At 43.1% G+C, this 22,058-nt stretch overlaps 1 protein-coding gene and 1 pseudogene across 1 annotated transcript; both read right to left on the reverse strand.

The window, feature by feature from the left end:
* Positions 1 to 1,035: 1,035 nt before the first annotated feature.
* On the reverse strand, positions 1,036 to 5,855 carry LOC124669503 (annotated as a pseudogene).
* A 530-nt stretch (positions 5,856 to 6,385) lies between these two features.
* Positions 6,386 to 10,414, reverse strand: LOC124669502 (glucan endo-1,3-beta-glucosidase 4-like). Its single transcript, XM_047206114.1, is given in 6 exon segments — positions 6,386 to 6,729; positions 6,820 to 6,847; positions 8,586 to 8,921; positions 8,924 to 9,841; positions 10,065 to 10,175; positions 10,323 to 10,414. Coding segments are annotated over 5 exon segments (1,488 nt in total). The 5' UTR covers positions 10,147 to 10,175; positions 10,323 to 10,414; the 3' UTR covers positions 6,386 to 6,605.
* Between the last annotated feature and the right edge of the window lie 11,644 nt (positions 10,415 to 22,058).

The following is a 22,058-nucleotide window of genomic DNA, read 5'->3' on the forward strand; positions in this document are numbered from 1 at the left end:
TTTTGCGGCCCCTTAGCTACCTCAAAAAGGACAACATAATTTTTTGGTAAACTAGAGTACATCGCCGATTTGGATTCTTACCTTTTGAGTTGTTGAGGCCTTTTTCTAAACTCAACCTACTTCTGGTCCTTATTCAGGAGCTAGTGATAATGAAAGGGGTGTCCTAGATACCTAAAAGAAAAGTCCCGCTTCACAACCAAATAGTTCTTTGGGTTGATCTTCAATCTCTTTGGCTTGACCAAATCAAAATATTTCGCTTTATGGAAGTTGATTTTTTAAACTGGATAATTACACAACATTAGTTCTTCCATAATTTGTTAACAACGAAAAATGTGAACACATTCTTAACGAATTGAATGTGCTTAAAAGGCCACAACTAGCCACAGAATTCGCCTAGTCGGTATTTTACCATTTTCTTGAAAGTTAGTTTCTTTTCGAAGAATTATGTTGTTTTAGACGGTGACTTTAAACTTTCTAATATACTTTCCCAAATTTTCAGATTTAAAGAGACACATCATTAGTTCATAGGTTCTTTTTTTTTTCGAGGTGGAGTTCATAGGTTCTTTGTAGAGCCATTTTGTCCCTTTAATACTCTGTGCGGAATTTCTTTTCAATATTCGAAAGAGTACCAAACCGACAGACCATCTAGATCCTGTGCATTGTGGCCCTAACTCTGTGCAGAATTTCTTTTCAAAATTCCAAAAAGACTACCAAACCGACAGATGCTCCAGATTATGTGCATTATGGCCCTACATCTCTGTCGGTGTGGTAACAACCCTCGGCTCTTTCGGAAAGAATACTTGCCCTGGTCATGGTAGACAAGATCAAAGCTCGTGATATGTAGATCATAAAAAGAGCACAGCTATGTGATGTACACATGTTGCATCATCAAATCAACCGCCTCACAGATTTCCCTCTTTCTCCCCACCTTTTCCTCCACTAACATTAATCATATACCAAAATCAAAAGGGGCGTGACTCCCAAAAAGAAAGAAAGGGAGTGTTCACCAACGCACCTTGCTGATCTGGGAGAAACTGTCGGCAGAACTGAGCAATTTTCTCATGCCCATACTTCTATACAATAAAACTTTCCAGACATACATCCAGAGCTAGATCTACACAGATTCCGGTACATCATTTGGGTAAACACATAACTGATCAAATGCCATAAAACGACATCTCAGATAACATATTTGTTCTAGGTAGACGGCAGGATTTGCTGTGGAGTTCCTTACAGATTTTGCACATCTTGCATCATGCCCAAAATTTAGTCTTTGCACAATAGTACATTATTTTGGATGTCCAGAATTTAATAAGGAACTATGGAGTGTGGACCAGTATTCATACCTCCTTGAAAGGTACATTCTTCTTGGATCCATGCTTAGCCTTGACCATCTGGTTCAAGGCCTTCACGCACCGGCGGATGATTCCCGTCGGCTTCTTCCCTCCATCATGTCGCCTTATCACCATAGCCAATGTTGTGCCACCGGCTGCTGCTCCTGGGGCTCTATGAGCAGCATGGGCATTCTCCCCATAGCCGAAGTTGCTGGTAGCTTTTGGTTCTCCAGTGCCAAGCTGCTTCTCTCGTATCAGCTCCAAAAGGGAAAGCCGAGGCATGTTGCCGACAGGCAGTGGCGTGAACGGCATTTCTAGATGTTGCACCAGGGTCTTCTGATCCGTTCCTTGGCATCCCTTCTGTTCCTTCTGCTTTTCATCTTGATATTGCACTGATGTCTTCTCCTCTTCATCTTGATACTGTTCTGATGTCTTCTCATCATCATCCTTGCATTGTTTACCTGTCTTCTCTTCCTCGTCTTTGAATTTCTCTGGTGTCTTTTGCTTCTCATCTTGGCATTGCTCTAGTTCCTTCTCATCTTGGTATTGTTGTTCTGTCCTTTGCACCTCACCTTGATCTTTCTCTGGTATGTTCTGCTCATCCACCTTCTGTTGGTCTTGCTCTGGTGCCTTTTGTTCCTCGTCTAGGGATTTCTCTGGCGCATTATCATCTTCGTGTTGCTGCCCTGATTTCTCCTCATCTTGATATTGCTTTGGTATATTCTGCTCTTCATCTTGATACTGGTGTGGTTTCTTCTCATCCTCTTCATCTTCAAAGTTCTGCGGTTGATACTCCTCATCTTGATATTGCTTTGGTATGTTGTGCTCCTCATCTTGGTGTGGCTGTGGTTCCTTCTCCTCTTCATCTTCAAATTGCAGGGATTTCTTCTCCTGGTGATCTTGATATTGCTCTGGTACCTTCTTCTCAATAACTTCAAACTCCTGTGGCGCCTGTAGAATCTCCATCTGCTGCTCTGCATCATCACATGGCTGAGGTGCCTGCAGCTCTGCATCTTCGCACTGAAACAATCTCTTCAACCTGGCTTCCTGGAGTAGCTGTCGTGCCAGGGGAGGCATATACTGATCTTCATAACTAGCAACGAGGCTCGCGGGTCTTCGTGTTCGCCTCGACATGCCACGATCGAAGCGGCGAGATTTGTTCACATCAACCTCAGTGGCCATTGTTTGTGATCTGGGGAAAATATCACTGGAAAGAGTTGTTTGCTCCTTCTGTGGGATGAAGGAGTTATAGGTCGAGTGATATGTTGAGGTGTGCAGTCCGTATTGTGAATAGGTGAACTGGTGGACTGTCCATTTCAAAGGTTTAGTCTGATTTGTTCATTTAAAAGATCAGTACCTGTCTCAGTAGCCTTTCATTCCTACATGAAGTGAGATTGAAGTTAGCATTGGTAAGCAAGGGATGAAGGGACAGATATTCTGCCTCAAAGCTCTAAAATCTTTGTCCAACTTTTAGTACACCACAATCGTACTATGTTGGATGACAATAATACCATTAATCAGACTGTACAAGGAATGATAAAAAGTAGGTTGAGTTTCAGAAATAAAGAACATCCCTTTGTGATTGCAGCCATACCCAACAACCTAGGAAACTGATAGCCAGCAAAATTTGGTTTGAAGTGAAAGATTTGACTGCCAGGCCTTCACATAGTTTGACTGCATAGTTTAATAATGCGTGCACAATTTTCAGCCAATGAAATTTCATACTGGCATGCTTTTTTCCTTTGAACAAATCACGCTGGTATATCAAATAAATATGTGCTAAAAGCATGGCCTGAAGAATAGCATCTCAGAATATGGCGCACAAAATGAAAGAACCAACTCTAGAGAATAGCTAGGTAGCTTGACAAGTATAAAGCCAATCCTGCACGTAATAGCTAATATTAAAATAATGTCGTAAAACACATCTATATGTCACAACTCAGACTAAACAGTGTATTGGTCCTTTTACAACGTTCTACATCTCAGGCTACATAAGAGATTATTCCTTTACAGATGCACTCATCTTGTTGGTTGCAGACATGACTACCTATCTTGCAAACCTCATTGTCCATTCAGCAGCTATTTCATCATGCTTAGTTCTGTCAGTCAAATACAAACGTGCAATGCTCTCCACAAGTGGGTTGTCTGCACAGACAAAAACATCATAATGTAAGGCTTTCCAGTAGAAATGAAGCAATAACCATGTAGACACTAGATAGAAGATTTAGTTTTAAACAAGGTAGTTCAGAAAATGATTCTGGTAATGTGGGAGCGTACATGGATTTGGATTTGTGATGATGGCTTTGATCGCCAGTAGCACCTTTGAAATAGTTAACGCTGGACTCCAGCCATCCTTCAAAATCTCCAAACTCACCATCCCAGTGGAATCAACATTGCAGTGGTAAATCCTTGTTTTGAAAGTGACCTAGAAGAGTGACAACACAATAATCACTGTAAGTTAAGGTCCCCCAGTAATAAAATATTGTAGTGGATTCCAGCTTTGGAATTTAACACATTAGACTAGTAGGTGAAATAACGTAAGCATACTTTTAAGGAATGGATGCCAAATATAAAAAAACAGACAATCATTGCCTGTCAAAATCACCACGACATAGCCTGTATAGTGCATATGCTACAGCATAAGTGAGTCATATTTTCTTTTAAAACCTTGATAAAAATCACATACTACTGCCATATACTTGGACTATGAATTATTGGGGTGACCTGAATTTGGTTTATGCATAGCGCTATGTGCTGGTCATGGTTAATGTAGCACACTGTACAGCTGTGGGGTAGGTGAAAGAAGTGTTAACATTGTTCTATTGCTGAGATCTGGAAATGAACGTTGGCTGTTACTGAACCCTCACATCTCAACCTACCACCAAGGCATCATCTGTCAAAGGCAATAAGTGGGCCTCCAAAACGTGTTAGTTGGTTATGGCCAGCAGATGGATACTGATACATGACCACTAAATAGACAGAGATGTATATCAGGCTCTGTAATTTGCATAACATCACATAGACTTGTACTCTAAGCCAACATATGCCAATATACAAACAATATGTCAACAAAGGATAAAAGTGATCTCAAGGAAATAATAACAAGGCTTCTGGTGGACGAAATCTTTCTCCGCAAAGTCTTTTCTCGACAAAGCATCAACTAAAAGTGCACCATAAGATAGATCAGGAGAACACCTAGGAAAACAACATCTGAGCAACCACGCATAGTTATTTTTTACTGAATACCAACTGTGAAACAGAAACACCCCCGTTATGTTTTCTTTCCGCGTAATCAGCATTCTATCTAGAAGATGCATAGTGTCGCTTCAGAAGAAACAAAAGGAACATTAATTAGCAGTGAAATAAACTCGCTTTTACGTCATTCTTTTCTATTCACCAGGCTTTGCTGTCTTCTTCATGGTTGCCAAACTTTCCCCCCCGAGGTGTTGCTTCTGCAAGATCTTGATCCTTGACTGACAGCTCGACGCAGTTCCTATTTCTAGGTTTCGTTAGTGAATTATGGTAGTGGACCGTAGAATTTTGGGGATGGCGGACTATTATGATACATTTCCTCCTTATATTTACTTACAATTTTAGATTTTTACCACTTTGGTAATACTCTGTTAACATGATTTTCATGCCATCGTCTACAAAGAGTGTTACCAACCATTTTGAGTTCCAGCTGAGTTTCTGTTTTGGCAGTTGTATATAAAGATACAACAATTGAATCTCATATTCCTTTTAAGAGCTTAGGTTTGCAACATCTAACATTTTATTTTTTATACTAGGGGGATATTGCTGCACTCCAAACTCAACTAAGTTGCACACCACATAAGCAAGAGCTAACCAAAATAAGGTTATTTATTTAGTTCTTACCATAGGAGGTTTGAACGGATAGTCAAGTGGAAAAATGATATCAAGGAAAAATATCCCTCCTTCATAAGGCGATCCTACAAGAAAAGAAAAAAACACTTCATTAAACCAAATTACTGGTGTATTTTGATACTACTATACTCTATTCCTTACCCCATTGATCACATCGATAGAAGAAAATCGTAGCAATTTGAACAAGTAGAATTAACGTTATGAAGAGCCTTTCCTGTGTTGGACGGGCTAATGGAGAGGAGGAAGAGGGGAGGACAAACCATATGTACCTTGGGGTCCGATGATGGTGGAGAGCCAGTGGTAGAGGTTGTCGCCCTTGGGACCGGCGGAGCAGTCGGAAGCGTTGAGGTCAAGCAGCTCCTTCTGTATCCGCTTACCCGACGAAGAGACCGACGTCCCTCCGCTAGATCCCCACGGCCGCACGCTGCTCCCCCCGCCGCCTCCGCCTCCGCCTCCGCCTCCGCCAGGGCCTCCAGCGCCGGAGCCACCGGCGGCGAAGGGGAAGCGAGAGGTGGGGAAAGAGGATGAAGATGACATGACTGCGGCCAGTGGCAGAGCAAAACTGCACAAACGGAAATGTGTAAGTGAGAACAGCATCACAAATTCACAATTCACAAATCGCAATCCCTCAAATTTCCAAACGAACCTTAATCGGCCAGTGCCTAGTGTTTCACTTCCTGATCCCTGCCTGCCGCTCGGCTGCAGCCCTCCCCGGCGCGCTTGAGCTTGACGCCGCGAGGCTGCTCGATCCACGGCCCGGGCCGACCACCGCAGTCTGACTCACGCCCACGCCGGCCGCCGTCGCCACGCTAGGGTGCCGACCGAGAGGAGTGTCGTCTGGTTGCTAGGCAAGAATTGGTTAATGGGGATTTTTTTCTTCTTTGTTCCTTTGGCGGCTTCGCATAGTGGGCTTGAACTGTTCCTTTGTGGACTTGGCTGTCGGTAGTTCACCTATTATCTACAAGATTTAGGCCCGGTTTCTGTCTTGGATTCATGGTGATCCTGCCATAATCATCTAAAAAATGGTGATCCTGCCATAGCTCTCACCGTCTAATAGAAAAGGTGAATATCAACTGCACTCAGATCTCTCAATATTGAAGGGATACATTAGATGGCTCACGGCAGCAAGTGTGACAGAAGACATTTAGGATGACAGTTTTCAAGAATAAAGCCAATAAGCCATGTGCATGGCATTTACACTGAATTTGGAACTTTCAGAAAAGAAGCCTCCCACAATTGGTGCACATCTTGCTCAATCACTTCTAGGACAACAAAAGTATTACATGTCATCGATCTCAATGCAGTTCAACAAATATGGCCTCCCTACGCTATCTAATGACGAGAGGCACAGCAATTTTGGTGCATCTCATCCAACGTTACAATGTTTTACAGGAGAAGTACAACGGGCAGCAAGGCGGCGACTAGGTGAGTCCACCAGCAAGACTGATAGTGTGAAGCAAAGCTCTCTTGGCTCACAGGTCCGGAAGCCGCACTGCCATTGGCACCGGTGCTGCAGATGGAACCAAATCTCATTGTCAATATAGGCAGAAAAAAAAAGATTGAACTGTTAGCGCAAACACATCGAGGAAATTCGACTCACCTTCCTGCAAAAATACATGTGCCATGGCCTGCAAGTTTAATTCAGGAGAATTTTGAATTAGGCTTGTATTACAGAACAAAGTGATAATAGCAAGATTTTTATGTGCAACTCTTAGTAATCATCCTAGTTTGATTTGCCTCGGATTTCTCTACATGTTTAATTATGCCTCATCGAGACACAGATAAAAACAAACATGTTCATTTTGTATTATAACATGGTTAATAATGTCTTGTCAGATATTTGGGCTATTTTCAGTTCTGTTTGGACCAAATCAACCTCCTGGGATGGTCAATGCCACATGACAAGAAGGCCTGATAAAAATCATGTGGATTCTAACATGTGAGAGGATAGGCAGGTATATGTTTCACACATCTTACTGAAGTAATCGTCATCTGTGTAGAATTTTATGAGTCTGTGTACACTGGCAGAAACTACTGCACAAACTTGAAAATATTGAGCTGCTTAGCTCGCCTTGCGTCTAGCCATGAGAGAATTCTGGCAAATACCCAAGGAGGAAGAGTTGTTCTACACGGGGCATGACTGGGTGGTTAACATCCTTGCAAATCATGAAGAGACACTAGAAGCCAACTGCTCTTTATTTGGTGGAGGGCATGGCACCTTAGAAATAATTCCATTTTTGGTGATGGTAAAGACAAGATATCTACTTCTGCTTGCTTCTTAAAAATTACTTTAATACTGCAGTGCAGAGTAAAAATGGAGATGCTTTTTTGTGATAGAAAAGGGAAAGGCAAAGTTGGTAAACAAATTCCCAAAGAGAGTAAGCCAATGAAGGAAATATGCAAGGCCGCTTGGTGTAAACCTCAACCAGGCTGGATGAAAATTAACACTGATGCTTCTTTTCTAGCTGAAACAGGTACTACACATTGGGGAGCTATTGTTCGTGATCACAAGGGAAAAACAATTCTATTGGCCTGGAGCCCCATCGATCGCTGCAATAATGCTGCCGAAGCTGAAGTCAAGGCGGCATCGGAAGTCCTCTGCATTGCTGCATGCCTTAATATGCCTAGTGTACTTGAAAGTGACTGTCAATATGTGGTGGACTGCCTCTCCAATCATGTTCTGGACAGGTCCCAAACTTGCTTCATTGTGGATGAAGCAATCACCGTGGCTGACACTATTCCATCTCTCAAGATAGTGAAAGTCAACAGAGATGGGAACATGGCAGCTCACAAGTTAGCAGCTTATAGCCGGTCTGTGTTGTCTAGTGGTGTTTTTCACTACTCTGTTCCAACTTGTGTTAGGGAACAAGTGATGTACGAATGTAATCTGAACGAATTTGGGTAATATATAGTAAACACCTTTTAAAAAAAACTATTACCAGACTAGTCGACATATCTTCAAGGGCAAATTATAAAGGGCTTAGAAAACTATAAAATGGAAGACAATGAGTATAACAATGTTTAAGTCAACAAACAACAAAAATCGAAGGAGCTATGGTGTCTGATGATTATGGTGAAATGGAAAATAATCTGCAGCACAATTGGCACATCATATGCACAAAAAATTCCGATTCTCCCATACTAGAGGATGGGTGAACAATAAAAATTGCTCAAGATTCATAAGGTGTAACCAAATTAAGTCATATGAAATGTCAAATTTGGTGCTGCAACCAAGAATAGTGGTTTTGCATGAAGTGCCAACCATAAGGGAATGCTGAAACCTACATCTGTTAATTTTACGATTTCTGCAGTTTGTTTGATTACCTACTAGCTAAGAAATGGATAATCAAGAAAAAATAAGCTTACTTGGATCAGTAGACGACATTGATGCTGTGCTATTAAAGTTGCATGTACCGCCACTTGCTTGTGTTCTATGATAATAATCGTTGAAGGCATAAGAAGCAACAGCTACAATATCATCTGGTTTATAGCATGGCTGTCCAGGTTGAATTGCACTGCAGTTTGCGGAGCCAGGGCCACATGCCCAATCCAAGCTTTGTTTTAATGCACTGTGGGGTGCACTTGAATTTGCCACACAAAACATCCCGCGTAAAGCAGGTGAATCTGTAGTGGTTGTAGCAACATCTTCAAATGTCAAGGAGTAGACAGCGCTTGCATTGATGAACATAATCCCCCAGTTTTTTCTGAATCAGGTCCTGTCCGAAGATCCTCGTTGAACAACTCAAACAGGTATGTGCTTACTTGATTATTTGGCTGGCTAGGTGTACCAGAATTATTTAGTACATGGCGTATGAGATTGCTATTGTAGGCCAATGCATTATCAACATCAGCAGCAGGCTCGTTTCTCCCACCATGCGACGGCCAACCAGAAGCTGTGACCATAACAGGAATGTCGGTAAAATTCATTGCTTTCATCGAGCTGTATGTAGCATCAACCATAGCATCAAACATATTGGTGTAGAACAAGTTAGTGTTGGGATCTGCAATCTGACTGTTGGGATTGAGTGATCGGAACAGGGCATACTCTAAAGGGAAAATGCCTTGCCCTTTCACATAGCCATAATACGGTTGAGCATTCAGCATGAATGCAGACCCTGAAGACTTCAGAAACTGAAGATACTGGGACATAACTGAGCTCCATGTCGAGTTGAAAGTGGCAGTAGAGGGGGGAAAAGCCTTTGTGATCATATCCATTGAATGGGGGCTCGAAAGTTTCACCTGGGTATTCAGATTTGCAGCCAAAAGTGCTGACTGGAGGAATTGCAATGCAGGTACTAGAACAAGGGCTGCATTTGGGATAGCAGTAAGAACCTCATCACCCACTGCAATATATGTAATGTTAGTTGCCGGAAGGTAAGCAGCAACATTCTTGTTAATCCAATCAGCAGCTGTTGGACGAGACTGCCCCACACGGAGCAGCTGATCATTTGGCACCCCAACCATCACTTCAATTCCAGTATTGGCAAGGGCAACTAGCATCTGATGGTCTGAATTAACCAAGCGAACGTGTTGAATCTTCTTCGCTTTAAGGATGGAGACTATGTCTGATGGTGATGGCATGTTTGACACCTGAGTGCCAATGTTGATACCAACAAATGCTCCTACATAGAACAGAAAACAGCTAAGTTTTGTGAAGAAAAGTTAGATGCAAAAAAAGATGGCTGTACACATTTAGCTTCTATTTTCTTCAGTTCAGAACAATAAATTATGTTGTCCTCAAATTATCCACTGGAAATCGAAATGCATTAATACAATGAGGTACTCTAATCATGTACAGTAGAAAGCACTCATTGTAATTAAAAGAACATTCATGTGCTAGAGTACCTGAAGTGCTGAAAATCATGAGCATTAACAACATCACCACAGCCTGTAATCTCCTGGGCGACATGCTGTTGCGGTCAAACATCTGACCAGTTATAGTCCGGGTGATCAAAGCTGAAATTTCAAGACCACATATATGAGCATAAGCTACTGATTTTGCCCCAAAAAAACTCCTTAAATGCAAAATGTATCTTTGGGAAACATTAATGGTGCGAGATGCCATTATAAAGAAATGATGGGAAATGGTAACAATGCATTCACATTTTTATAAATCCGAGTTTGGGGTGTCTGTGTGAGTGCGGTGGGGGTGCGGTGGGGGAAATCAGCTTTGCTCGGACCTTGCACCGACCACCATGGTATCAACTCAGATCGATCTTGCGCGATACAAAGAAGAACTGGATCGACCCATGGATGGACAGATTGGAGCAGTAGAGCAAACAAATCGGAGCAAATAAGTGGTACTAATTTGATTTCGACTGCTCACTCCCCGCAGCAAAGAGAGGATCCCCGAGACGAACTATGAAGAGAAGAGGAAGAGACTGTGAGGGGGAGAATTCGGGGGGCAAATCAGAGAAGGCGAACAGGCGAGCAGCTAGGGGCACAAGACTCACTCCAAGAAATCGCAACAGATGGCGACATCGCAATCGCAAGAACAGGACAGCAACAAAGGGAGCAAACGAACCACCTTAAATCTTGCTGGTCCCCAGAGAAGAGCACTCCTTCTTCCTCCTCCCTCACGCTCCACGGACACGGAGAAGAAATCGCCGCAAACGCGAAGATTGCACGAAGCAAGAAACGCTCCCCCTCCTCCGGAGTAAGCAAGAACTGGACCACACCGGGGTCTCCCGAGGCAGCGGGGAGAATGGGAAGCTCTCCTCCCACGCGGCGCACGCCTCCAGAGAATGCGAGGAGGGGCTTGGAGCTGTGCGTATCCTAGTGAGTGTGAGCTGTCTCTGTTCTTGGAGGCTCTGTGGCTTCTGCTTCATTGGGAGCTTAACTTAGCGGCGCATAATTAACTGCTAACTAAACGTTCTTGAGAAGTGGTGACGTGAGTAAAGAAATGTGGAGATTTGACTGAGGGCTCCGTGTGTCGCAGATCTAAGTTGGGAGAACGGAGAATAGATTAGAAAAGGAAAAAAAAGGAGGATGGGGGGGGGGGGGATATAAGAACAAGCTCTTTTAGCCTCGAGTGTGAGATTTACCGGGGATGGGTGTGCAGTGTGCACCGCATGTTCCAGAGTAGCGGAGAACGGCCAGGCCAGCCTTTCTGTGACCGCACTCGTGTGCTGTGTGTGGATTTGTTCGGTTCTACTCTGGGGGCGGGCAAAAAAAACCGATATCCGATAACCAAACACGAAAAAACCAAGACCGAAACCAAAATGAACTACTAGGCAAAGGCCGATTGCCAATTTCTTGTTATAAAAAAACGTAAAATTGGGTAGGAGATTTTACAGACCAAATTTAGTTCGGTCAATTTGGTTCAATTCGGTCCCTTGTTCTGGGTACCTAAATGGACCGAACTGACCGAATTTTATGTGAGAGTGACCCACACTTTTTTGGTTGGAAATAGTTTCAGGCGTCAGCTTGGGTATCGATTTTTTTTATATTGCAATTTGTTAGTTTGTGCATGTTAGCTTGTAACTATTGGCGTCCAAGGCTATTTTTTAGCAATGTTGTTGGCTGAAACTTTGCAGATACGTGACCAATGAAAATTGTGACGTGAATGTTAATCAATTTGCTATATATTGTGGTCGTTGAATGTTTATTCTTGCAAATTGATATGCATACATGCACTGGAAAAATGTTCAAGTGCAGAGATGTTGACATAACTTTTACCCGATACTCTCCAACTTGTGTGTTCAAAACAACTATCACACAGTTCAGTTATGACTGAACCCGAACCCGAATTATAGGGTACCTAAATTTCGGGTAGTAAAAGTAAAGTAAATTTTGGTCTTCATTTATGGAAGGCTGAATCTAAAATAGACTGAAATACAAAGATCAAATTTTCAGTCATGACCGAACGCCTACCCCCAATACTCCCTCTGTCTCATGAAGCTTGTTTGAAATTTGTCAAAATTTATAACAAATCTCAGATAACTTTTACGGGACAGAGTGAGTACTATAAGGGTGTGTTTGGTAGGTTGGTCCAATCCAGAAATCTCAACCCAACCAAATTTTGGTTGTTTGGTAGGTCGGTTTATACCTTTGGGTATTTCTCAGCTCAACCGAATAAGGGCTCTCAGCCATGCCCAGTTGTGAAGCCCAAATCGAGCTTCACAACTCGATCGAGTTGAGTTGAGCCGAAAAAGAGACACCGGCGGCGGAGATATTGGAGAAGGTAGAGATCCCATCGGTGGAGGCTATGGCGGCGTTTCCCTCCTCCAATCTTTTCTAGAACTAGCTTTGTTTTGGCGTTTATGTGTTTTCGAGCCCGCCTCCCTCGAGAACGCCTCGGGGTCCCTTTTATAGGCGTTTTAAGTCAAGATTTTGAGTCTAAGATGAGGACGCACGATTGGTGACGCTTGAGGAGGAAAAGAGCATGTGTGACGCGGCCGGGGTGGGGCCCGCACCACCTAGGCTTTATTGGGCCTCCGGGCTCCCCTCCGGAGGTTCAAGTGCTCCAGGTCATTGTCTTCATGTAAAAAAAAATTCTTGAAAAATCCCAAGTCTAGTTGACTCCGTTTAGCTCCGTGAAAGATAAAAATGCACAAAATAGAGAATTTATGTTTTGTAGAGTTATAACCAAAATAAAGAGAATCATTGGTAAATCCTCAAAAATCAATATAAAACATGGATATAACTTTATATAAGTTGCTGATATGTGAGAATATGCATCAATAAACTACAAAGTACATGCAAGTATTTTACATGCATCACATGACCAGTACCTATCCCAAGCCACAATTTGGTGGTCGTGGGATCGAGGACCCGATTGCTTTTTGTGTTTTATGTTCAAGGCACTAGTAGAGAAAAGGCTATAGGGGCAAGATTATTTGCAGTGACCCTCTAAAACGCACACGGTTGCTATTGTTTGTCACGTGCACAAACAGGACACACGACAAATATGGCCATACTAGCAGCGCACCCTGGCAAGCGGCACGCGACTATAAGGTGGTCCCTGGTTGTGCTTGGGCTGAGAACTTAATCGCAGCATGCCCCGCTATGGGCACGCGGCTAGTATGTCCTGATCGGCCACGTGTCCACAACGTCACACGCTGCCCTTAGTTTTGGACCGGTGGAGCGCCAAATAGTGGCAGTATAGATATGTCAGACGCGTTTCTATTATTTGGACTTAAGAAAATTTCAATCGAAGCGCCGAGGCAGTCTCCCCACGTCGACATAATTTCCCCAATCTCTCCATCGAGGTCGCGCGCTCGACCTCGCCGCCAACCGCGCCCAGCCATTGAACCGCCGCCCACGCCGTGCCTCGTCGTCACCATTAAAAGGGCCGCTGCGTGAAGCAGTACTTCTTCTCGTCGTTGACGTCGATCTCCGCACAGCTACTCTGCTCCCCCCCCCCCACCTCCACCTGGTATGAATTGTGCCCTTAACATGCTCGACAAAAATGCTGGTGTGATAGATGTTGTTATGTTGATGATTGATAGATGATGGTGTGCTGATGATTGAGATGTTGGTGTGATTGATGCATGATTACGTAATTTCTTGGAGTTACTAGTGTGTATGGATATAAGTTACTGATGTTTTGCCGAAATATTGATTAATTTCCATTTTCGAAAATTTCTGGCACTCGGTATGTCCAATTTTTAGCAAAGGCCATGCCAAAATTTTCCGTTAATTTACTATTACTAACTACTATATGAATTTTAATTTTAGTTCGAAGATGTCGGGAGACCACAACAACAAGGCGACGTATTCTAACTCTTCGCCACAAGAAGAATAAAATGCAGTACATGAAGAAGCAGGGTTGTAGTTTTTCCAAGAAACTAGTGGCACTGATGGCAACGGGACCACTAGTGTCACTGATAGCAACGCGACTACTACTGGCACCGAGGGCAGTAAACTCAAGAAAAAACTCAGGGAGAGGCGCCGAAACAGGCTCATCAATATAACGGATATTGTCTTTAAAGTAAGCCTTGCCAATGGTGAGCCTATTCGGTCGCCCTCAGTTGCAGCGAGCTATGACGGCCAATGCGGATGTATTATTTGAGAAACCATTTCGATCAACGAGAAGAACATAAAGGAGAATGATTATGTGCCAGTCTTATCTTGAAGTTGCACAAATGGTACACATTCCCGTCCCCTCACAATAACCTCAACCTCACCAAAAATCTGGTAAACACCCACACCCTTGGCAAGTTCAGTAGGGACTTGAGCAGTTGGAAAACGAGGGTACGAAAAATGATAGATAAGGGTGATGATTACTACAAGGTCCACAAGACATATCCGATGATCGTGGAGGAGGAGTAGGAAACATTCAAGAATAATTGCGCTTGAAAGGAGGGCAAGGATTTGCAGCAATGGGGTTTGGATATCGGTCACTCTCGGAAGTCGTGGTTACGACCACAAGAGGTCAATGTGGGAAAAGGAGGACGCTGATCTTTTAATGGGTACCAAAATCAAGCCTTGGGCAGAATTCGAGGACCGGCGATAACGTGAGTTTATCAGGGCTCGGTACCATCGAGACGAAAAAACCGGGGAATATGTAACAGACAAGAAGACAGAGCAATTAATTGCTAAACTAGTAATTTATCTACCGGTAGCTTTTAATCAAGTCAATTACATTCTAATAGTTACATTTTTTAATGTTTCATATGTTTTTTTGCAGCATAAGCAAAATCAGTTGGGAAGTGAAACCTCCTCCAATGGATCGACCCCCTCGGACCAATCTTTAACCCGAGTGATAAACTTGACCCTCAGAAAGCCAGTGTATAAGAAGCCGGCACATTGTCGTGTTGCCGACGCAGGACTCGGCGCCCAAAGGAACTACTATTAACATGATAACACTGAGCAGCGAAAGAAAAGGAGAAAAGTCGCCGAGGATATTTTCGACAAGGATATTGAGAAAATTGTGTACGAAAGGGTGAGTTCAATCGACCCAAAAGAAGTGAAAAGGAAGATGAAAATCATGGTTCCTAACATAATGACATCATTGAAGATATGGTTTGAATGTGGTCAAAACGGGCCTAATCAAATTGAAGAATACTTCAATTCCAGTGACGGTGATTTTCCAGATGAGGATGCTTTGACTAGAATCACGTTTTCTATCGATGCGAAGTTAGCTCGCACAGGAGACATTATTGCGGTCAATCTTTCGGTGCCTATCAATGCCACAACTCTTGATCCAACCACAACTCCTACTCCAAATCCTACCCAAGCTCTTAACTCACCTCCAACCACAGCTCTAGCCACAGCTCCAACCGCAGCTCCAACCACAACTCCTACCGCATATCATACCTCCTCAGCTCCTACCCAACTCCAATCGTAGCTACAACCACGGCTCGAACCCGAGCTACTACCTCAGCTCCAACCCGAGCTCCTACCTCATCTCCACCCCAGCTCCAACCGCAGCTCTAACCATAGCTACAACCTCATCTCTTACTTGTCGGAAGCCTGAAACAAAGCCCGTCAGAATTCCCAAGGCAAGCGGGTCAAAAAAGCCGCTTCAAACAAAAAAAAACTTCAGAGATGGACGCAGCAGAGCTGACAACTCTTTTTGCCATGGGTGGTGATCTTCCGGCTATAAATGTAGTCAAGAATTACATTCGCGGTGGTATACTTGTGGAAGATTTGTGCGCGGGGAAACTGTTAAGGAGCACTATGGCGTTTCTATATCACTTCTGGTGAGTTACCACGACAATAATTTTAAGAAGCCTATATCGCAGTGAACCTCTAGAGTGATGGTTATGTTCAAAGCTGAACACTTCTAGCATAACTGTGTAAAGTGTTTTCCAGTCAATTGGGAAGATTTGTATCTCCTGATAAACCTTCGAGATATGGACGCCAACATAGTGAGAAGCTATACACTGTGAGTATATAATTGACTCCATGCGTCAACATGTACAGTAGTAGCTAGCTATGTATAGCTTTGCTATTGATAAACATTTTGTTTCTGTAGGTTCAATTTTCTTAGAGCTACGGTCCATAACGTGAGAGTACTCATCGTAGACCCTCATATGACTTCACGACAGTCAATTGATTCAAATGAGGGTGTGGTCGAGAACTACATCACCAATATGATGGATCTAGCTTTCAAAGATAACAAGTTGACCATGTGGGTCTATAATAAAGGTAAAATATAGCTACTTATGCATATTTTTTGACGAATTTGCTAAGATTTATGCAACTAACTTTTTCAAATTTTAGCTTTCACTGGATTCTTATTTGTATCTCACTATTGGATGGCAAAGTCTACTATTTTGATTATTACCTTAACAATTCGGCGAGAGATTTTACGGATGCTCAAAAACTTATTGACATGTGATTCTTCTTTCTTCCGCATAAAAAAAATTGATGTCGTCCATATTATTTTAAGGATTTTATGTCATTCATATTGTTTACATCAATTACTGCATTTCGCTCGCGGGGACAAAATGCACAGAAGATCAATTACACATCAATAGAGCATGCCGTGTTTATCCCGGTTAGTTTTTCTAGCACGTATACTAGTTAGTGATTTAATATATGAAGTAATTTGTATGTTCTATGTCTCAGTGGAACCAGCAGCTAAAAGGATGTGGTGTGTGGCTGATACCCACAAGTATAGGGGATCACTGAAATTTTCGATGGAAAGTATCACCCAAATTTATAGTTCTACTCAAGGGGAACACAAGAATACCAATAAGAATTTATCAATTGAGTCGTCACTCTCAACTACACATGTGTATCAATAAACTTACAAACAAAGTGGTGATTTTATAGCAGTTGATTCAAAGTAGTAAAAGCAAATAGTAAATAAAAGCAGCAGATTTTCGGTTTACACCGGAAGTAGTAGTATGTAACTTTCAGTGGATAAGGCAACAATGAGGTAATATATGGATGATATTGCTAACATAGCATTCATATCTAATTCAGTTGTGTGTAGGTGTGTGATCCAAATATAGTTATGCGTACTAACTAAGATAATTTTCATAACATCTTCTGTCCTGCTTGCCCATTTTACCGGAGCCAACTTGAAACTACAAGAAATTAAGGTCCACCCTTTCCAATAGACCAGAACAAAGCATTAAGATTCATGTACACACATAATCCTCGAACTATCACATATTCCCCTTGTTTTTTTTCCTATGTGTCACCTTAGGGATTTTTTAGGGTCAACATAATAACAAGTAATACACCTTGCAAATAAATACCAACCTCATATATATGATAAAGCAATATAGGTTCAGTACTGAAATCATTTCACTCGGGCCCTAGTAACAAGCATTAAGCATAGAAAAGATGTAACAACACTCATACAAGAATATCTTCAAGATGAACACCTCAAATCTCGATACATATGGATGATTACATGATCAATCTCATCCAAAACCCATCCACCTCTTAAGCCTACAGAGAACTACTCACCCATGGTGATGGAGAGTGAGTACATGATGGTTGGTGATGATGTTGGTGGCGGTGATGATGGAGAAGCCTGATACGTCTCCGACGTATCGATAATTTCTTATGTTCCATGCCACATTATTGATGATATCTACATGTTTTATACATACTTTATGTCATATTTATGCGTTTTCCGGAACTAACCTATTGACGAGATGCCGAAGGGCCGATTACTCGTTTTCTGCTGTTTTTGGTTTCAGAAATCCTAGTAAGGAAATATTCTCGGAATTGGACGAAATCAACGCCCGAGCACCTTAGAATCTCCGGGAGCTTCCGGAACACCCGAGAGCCGCCGGAGAGGGGCCACGGGGGCCCACACATGGTGGCGGCGCGGCCCGAGGAGGGCGCGCCGCCCTAGTGTCCGGTGGCCCCGAACCCCTACGAGGCTGCCCTTCCGCCTACTTAAGGTCTCCGTCGCGAAAACCCTATCACGTTCGACGAAACCAGAGAAAACCTTCCGGAGCCGCCGCCATCGTGAAGCCAAGATCCGGGGGACAGGAGTATCCGTTCCGGCACGCCGCCGGGACGGGGAAGTGCCCCCGGAAGGCTCCTCCATCGACACCACCGCCATCTCCATCAACACTGCTGTCTCCCATGAGGAGGGAGTAGTTCTCCATCGAGGCTCGGGGCTGTACCGGTAGCTATGTGGTTCATCTCTCTCCTATGTGCTTCAATACAATAATCTCATGAGCTGCCTTACATGATTGAGATTCATATGATGATGCTTGTAATCTAGATGTCAATGTGCTAGTCAAGTGGATTTTACTTATGTGATCTCCGGAGACTCCTTGTCCCACGTGTGTAAAGGTGACAGTGTGTGCACCGTGTGGGTCTCTTAGGCTATATTTCACAGAATACTTATTCACTGTTATGAATGGCATAGTGAAGTGCTTATTTATATCCCTTTATGATTGCAATGTGTTTTGTATCACAATATATCTGCGTGCTACTCTAGTGATGTTATTAAAGTAGTTTATTCCTCCCGCACGGTGTAATGGTGACAGTGTGTGCATCGTGTAGTACTTGGCGTAGGCTATGATTGTGATCTCTTGTAGATTATGAAGTTAACTATTGCTATGATAGTATTGATGTGATCTATTCCTCCTTTCGTAGTGTGAAGGTGACAGTGTGCATGCTATGTTAGTACTTGGTTTGGTTATGTTGATCTGTCATGCACTCTAAGGTTATTTAAACATGAATATCGAATATTGTGGAGCTTGTTAACTCCGGCATTGAGGGTTCGTGTAATCCTACACAGTTAGTGGTGTTCATCATCCAACAAGAGAGTGTAGAGTCTAGCATCTATTTATTTATTCTGTTATGTGATCAAAGTTGAGAGTGTCCACTAGTGAAAGTATGATCCCTAGGCCTTGTTCCTAAATATCGCTATCGTTCGCTTGTTTACTCGTTTTACTCGCATCCGTACTTCCCGCAATATTACCACCATCAACCACACGCCAGCAAGCACTTTTCTGGCGCCGTTACTACCGCTCATACTTATTCATACCACATGTATTTCACTATCTCTTCGCCGAACTAGTGCACCTATTAGGTGTGTTGGGGACACAAGAGACTTCTTGCTTTGTGGTTGCAGGGTTGCATGAGAGGGATATCTTTGACCTCTTCCTCCCTGAGTTCGATAAACCTTGGGTGATCCACTTAAGGGAAACTTGCTGCTGTTCTACAAACCTCTGCTCTTGGAGGCCCAACACTGTCTACAAGAATAGAAGCACCCGTAGACATCAAAGCCCTCAAAATACCTCTCTCCGGGGTGGAGAGCAGGATCAATCTGACCCCCGAAACAAAGATTGTGATCTCGTCGGTGTTCTGTTTCGCGAAATGACGTGTCCTTCTAGGGGGTAGGTTTTTAGGGTATATAAGGCACCACACAAAGGAGGGAGGCGAGACGGCGACCGAGGGTCAAACGGGCCTGGGTGGCGTGCCCAAAGAAGCAAGACGCGCCACATGGCCTCGTTTGGGCATTGTGACTCCCCTCTTGTGATCCAACGCTCTAGGTCCTTCCTTTTCATGAAAAACTTCCATGGTATTTTCTCCGATTTTATTTCTGCGAAAACTTGACAGAAATGAGACTTCACTAAAAACAACATCAAATTCAGTAGTTTTCATCCAAGTATGGTGAGATTCCGGAGCAAACATTGAGCAAAATGCTTGGAAAAGTAGACACTTTTTAGATGTATCAACTCCCCCAAGCTTAGCTCGTTGTTTGTCCTCAAACAACTCAAACATAGTGTAGAAGCGATAAAATACTTGGACAAGAACTTTGCTCTATGCATGCATAAACAATTTAACATGGCAAGTATTCGACACATAGCTTCACAAATGAATGACAAAGTGTTGCTAAATATGCAATACGTTCATGTTCATCTATCCATGCATGGTGTAAAGGAGATACTATATGGCAACACTATTTGGACACGATTAATTGGTAGTAGCAAAAATTGAAGTTCTCGCATCACATTTGATCGAATCATGAGCAAAGTTGTTGAGGCCTTTTGATTCCTCCAATTATTGACTAGTAATTTCATCATACCTGCATTGCAAAACGAAATAACGGGAGGATGTCGTATCCTTCCAGTCCTTTAACATTCAGACTCTCATAGAGGACTCATACATGAGTAAGAAGCTAGTATTTTTGGTTGACTGATAACCCACAAGTATAGGGGATCGCGGCAGTCTTCGAGGGAAGTAAAACCCAAATTTATTGATTCGACACAAGGGGAGGTAAAGAATACTTATAAGCCTTAACAACTGAGCTGTCAATTCAGCCGCACCTGGAAAAGCACTAGTAACGGGGGTGATGTGAAAGTAGCGAGTGATATGAGAGCGATAGTAACAGATAACACAACAGTGAGTAATAGTAACACGAGAGCAATGGCACCGGAAGATAGTTGATACTACTTCCAATGACATGTAGAACGAGTATATGATGATGAAAGATGGACCGGGGTTCCCGACTATCTACACTAGTGGCAACTCTCCAATAACAAGTTTGGGTGAACAAATTACGATCGGGCAATTGATAGGATTGAAATAGCATTAAGACAGAACATCAAGATCATTAATCATGTAGGCATGTTTTCCATATATAGTCATACGTGCTCGCAATGAGAAACTTGTACAACATCTTTTGTCCTACCAGCCGGTGGCAGCCGGGCCTCTAGGGAATCTACTGGAAATTAAGGTACTCCTTTTAATAGAGCACCGGAGCAAAGCATTAACACTCCGTGAAAACATGTGATCCTCATATCTAAGCCTTCCCCTCCGAGTTGTCCCAATTTCGTCACTTTGGGGCCTTTGGTTCCGGACATAGACATGTGCATACAACTTGTAGATACAATCTAAGCAATAAGTATAGAGCTTAAATCTAAGATCATGCCACTCGGGCCCTAGTGACAAGCATTAAACACAACAAGATTGCAGCAACCATAACTTCACAAACTTTATAGATAGACTAATCATAATGTATCATCCATCGGATCCCAACAAACACAACACCGATTACATCAGATGGATCTCAATCATGTAAGGCAGCTCATGAGACCATTGTATTGAAGTACATGGGATATAGAGTACCAACTAGCTACTGCTAGAACCCGTAGTCCATGGGGGAACTACTCACGTAGCATGATGGAGTCGATGGCGTCGATGGAGATGGCTTCCGGGGGCACTTCCCCGTCCCGGCAGGGTGCCGGAACAGAGACTTCTGTCCCCCGAATTGGAGTTTCGCGATGGCGGCGGCGCCCACGGAGTCTTTCACGGAGTTTCGTCAATTGGTATCGCGTCTTTAGGTCGAAAGGGCTTATATAGGCGAAGAGACGGAGTCGGAGGGGCCACGGGGCCTCCTCCCCATAGGCCGGCGCGGCCAGGGTGGAGCCCGCGCGGCCCTGTCGTGTGGGGCCCCCTGGCTCGCCTCCGACTCTCCTTCGGTGTTCTGGGCCTTCCGGGAAAAATAAGATGTTTGGCGTTGATTTCGTCCAATTCCGAGAATATTGCCCGAACGAGCCTTTCTGGAACCAAAAACAGCAGAAAACAGGAACTGGCACCGTGGCATCTTGTTAATAGGTTAGTTCCGGAAAACGCATAAAATCATCATAAAGTGCAAGCAAAACATGTAAGTATTGTCATAAAACAAGCATGGAACATCAGAAATTATGGATACGTTGGAGACGTATCGGCATCCCTAAGCTTAGTTCCTACTCGTCCTCGAGTAGGTAAACGATAAAAAGAATAATTTCGTAGTGACATGCTACTTACATAACCTTGATCATACTATTACAAAGCATATGAGATGAATGAAGTGACTCAAGGCAATGATCTATAGTTGCTAACAAATAGATAACATATAGCAAAACTTTTCATGAAGAGTACTTTCAAGACAAGCATCAAAAGCCTTGCACAAGAGTTAACTCATAA

This window comes from Lolium rigidum, chromosome 7 (assembly GCF_022539505.1).
Source record: "Lolium rigidum isolate FL_2022 chromosome 7, APGP_CSIRO_Lrig_0.1, whole genome shotgun sequence".
NCBI lineage: Eukaryota > Viridiplantae > Streptophyta > Magnoliopsida > Poales > Poaceae > Lolium > Lolium rigidum.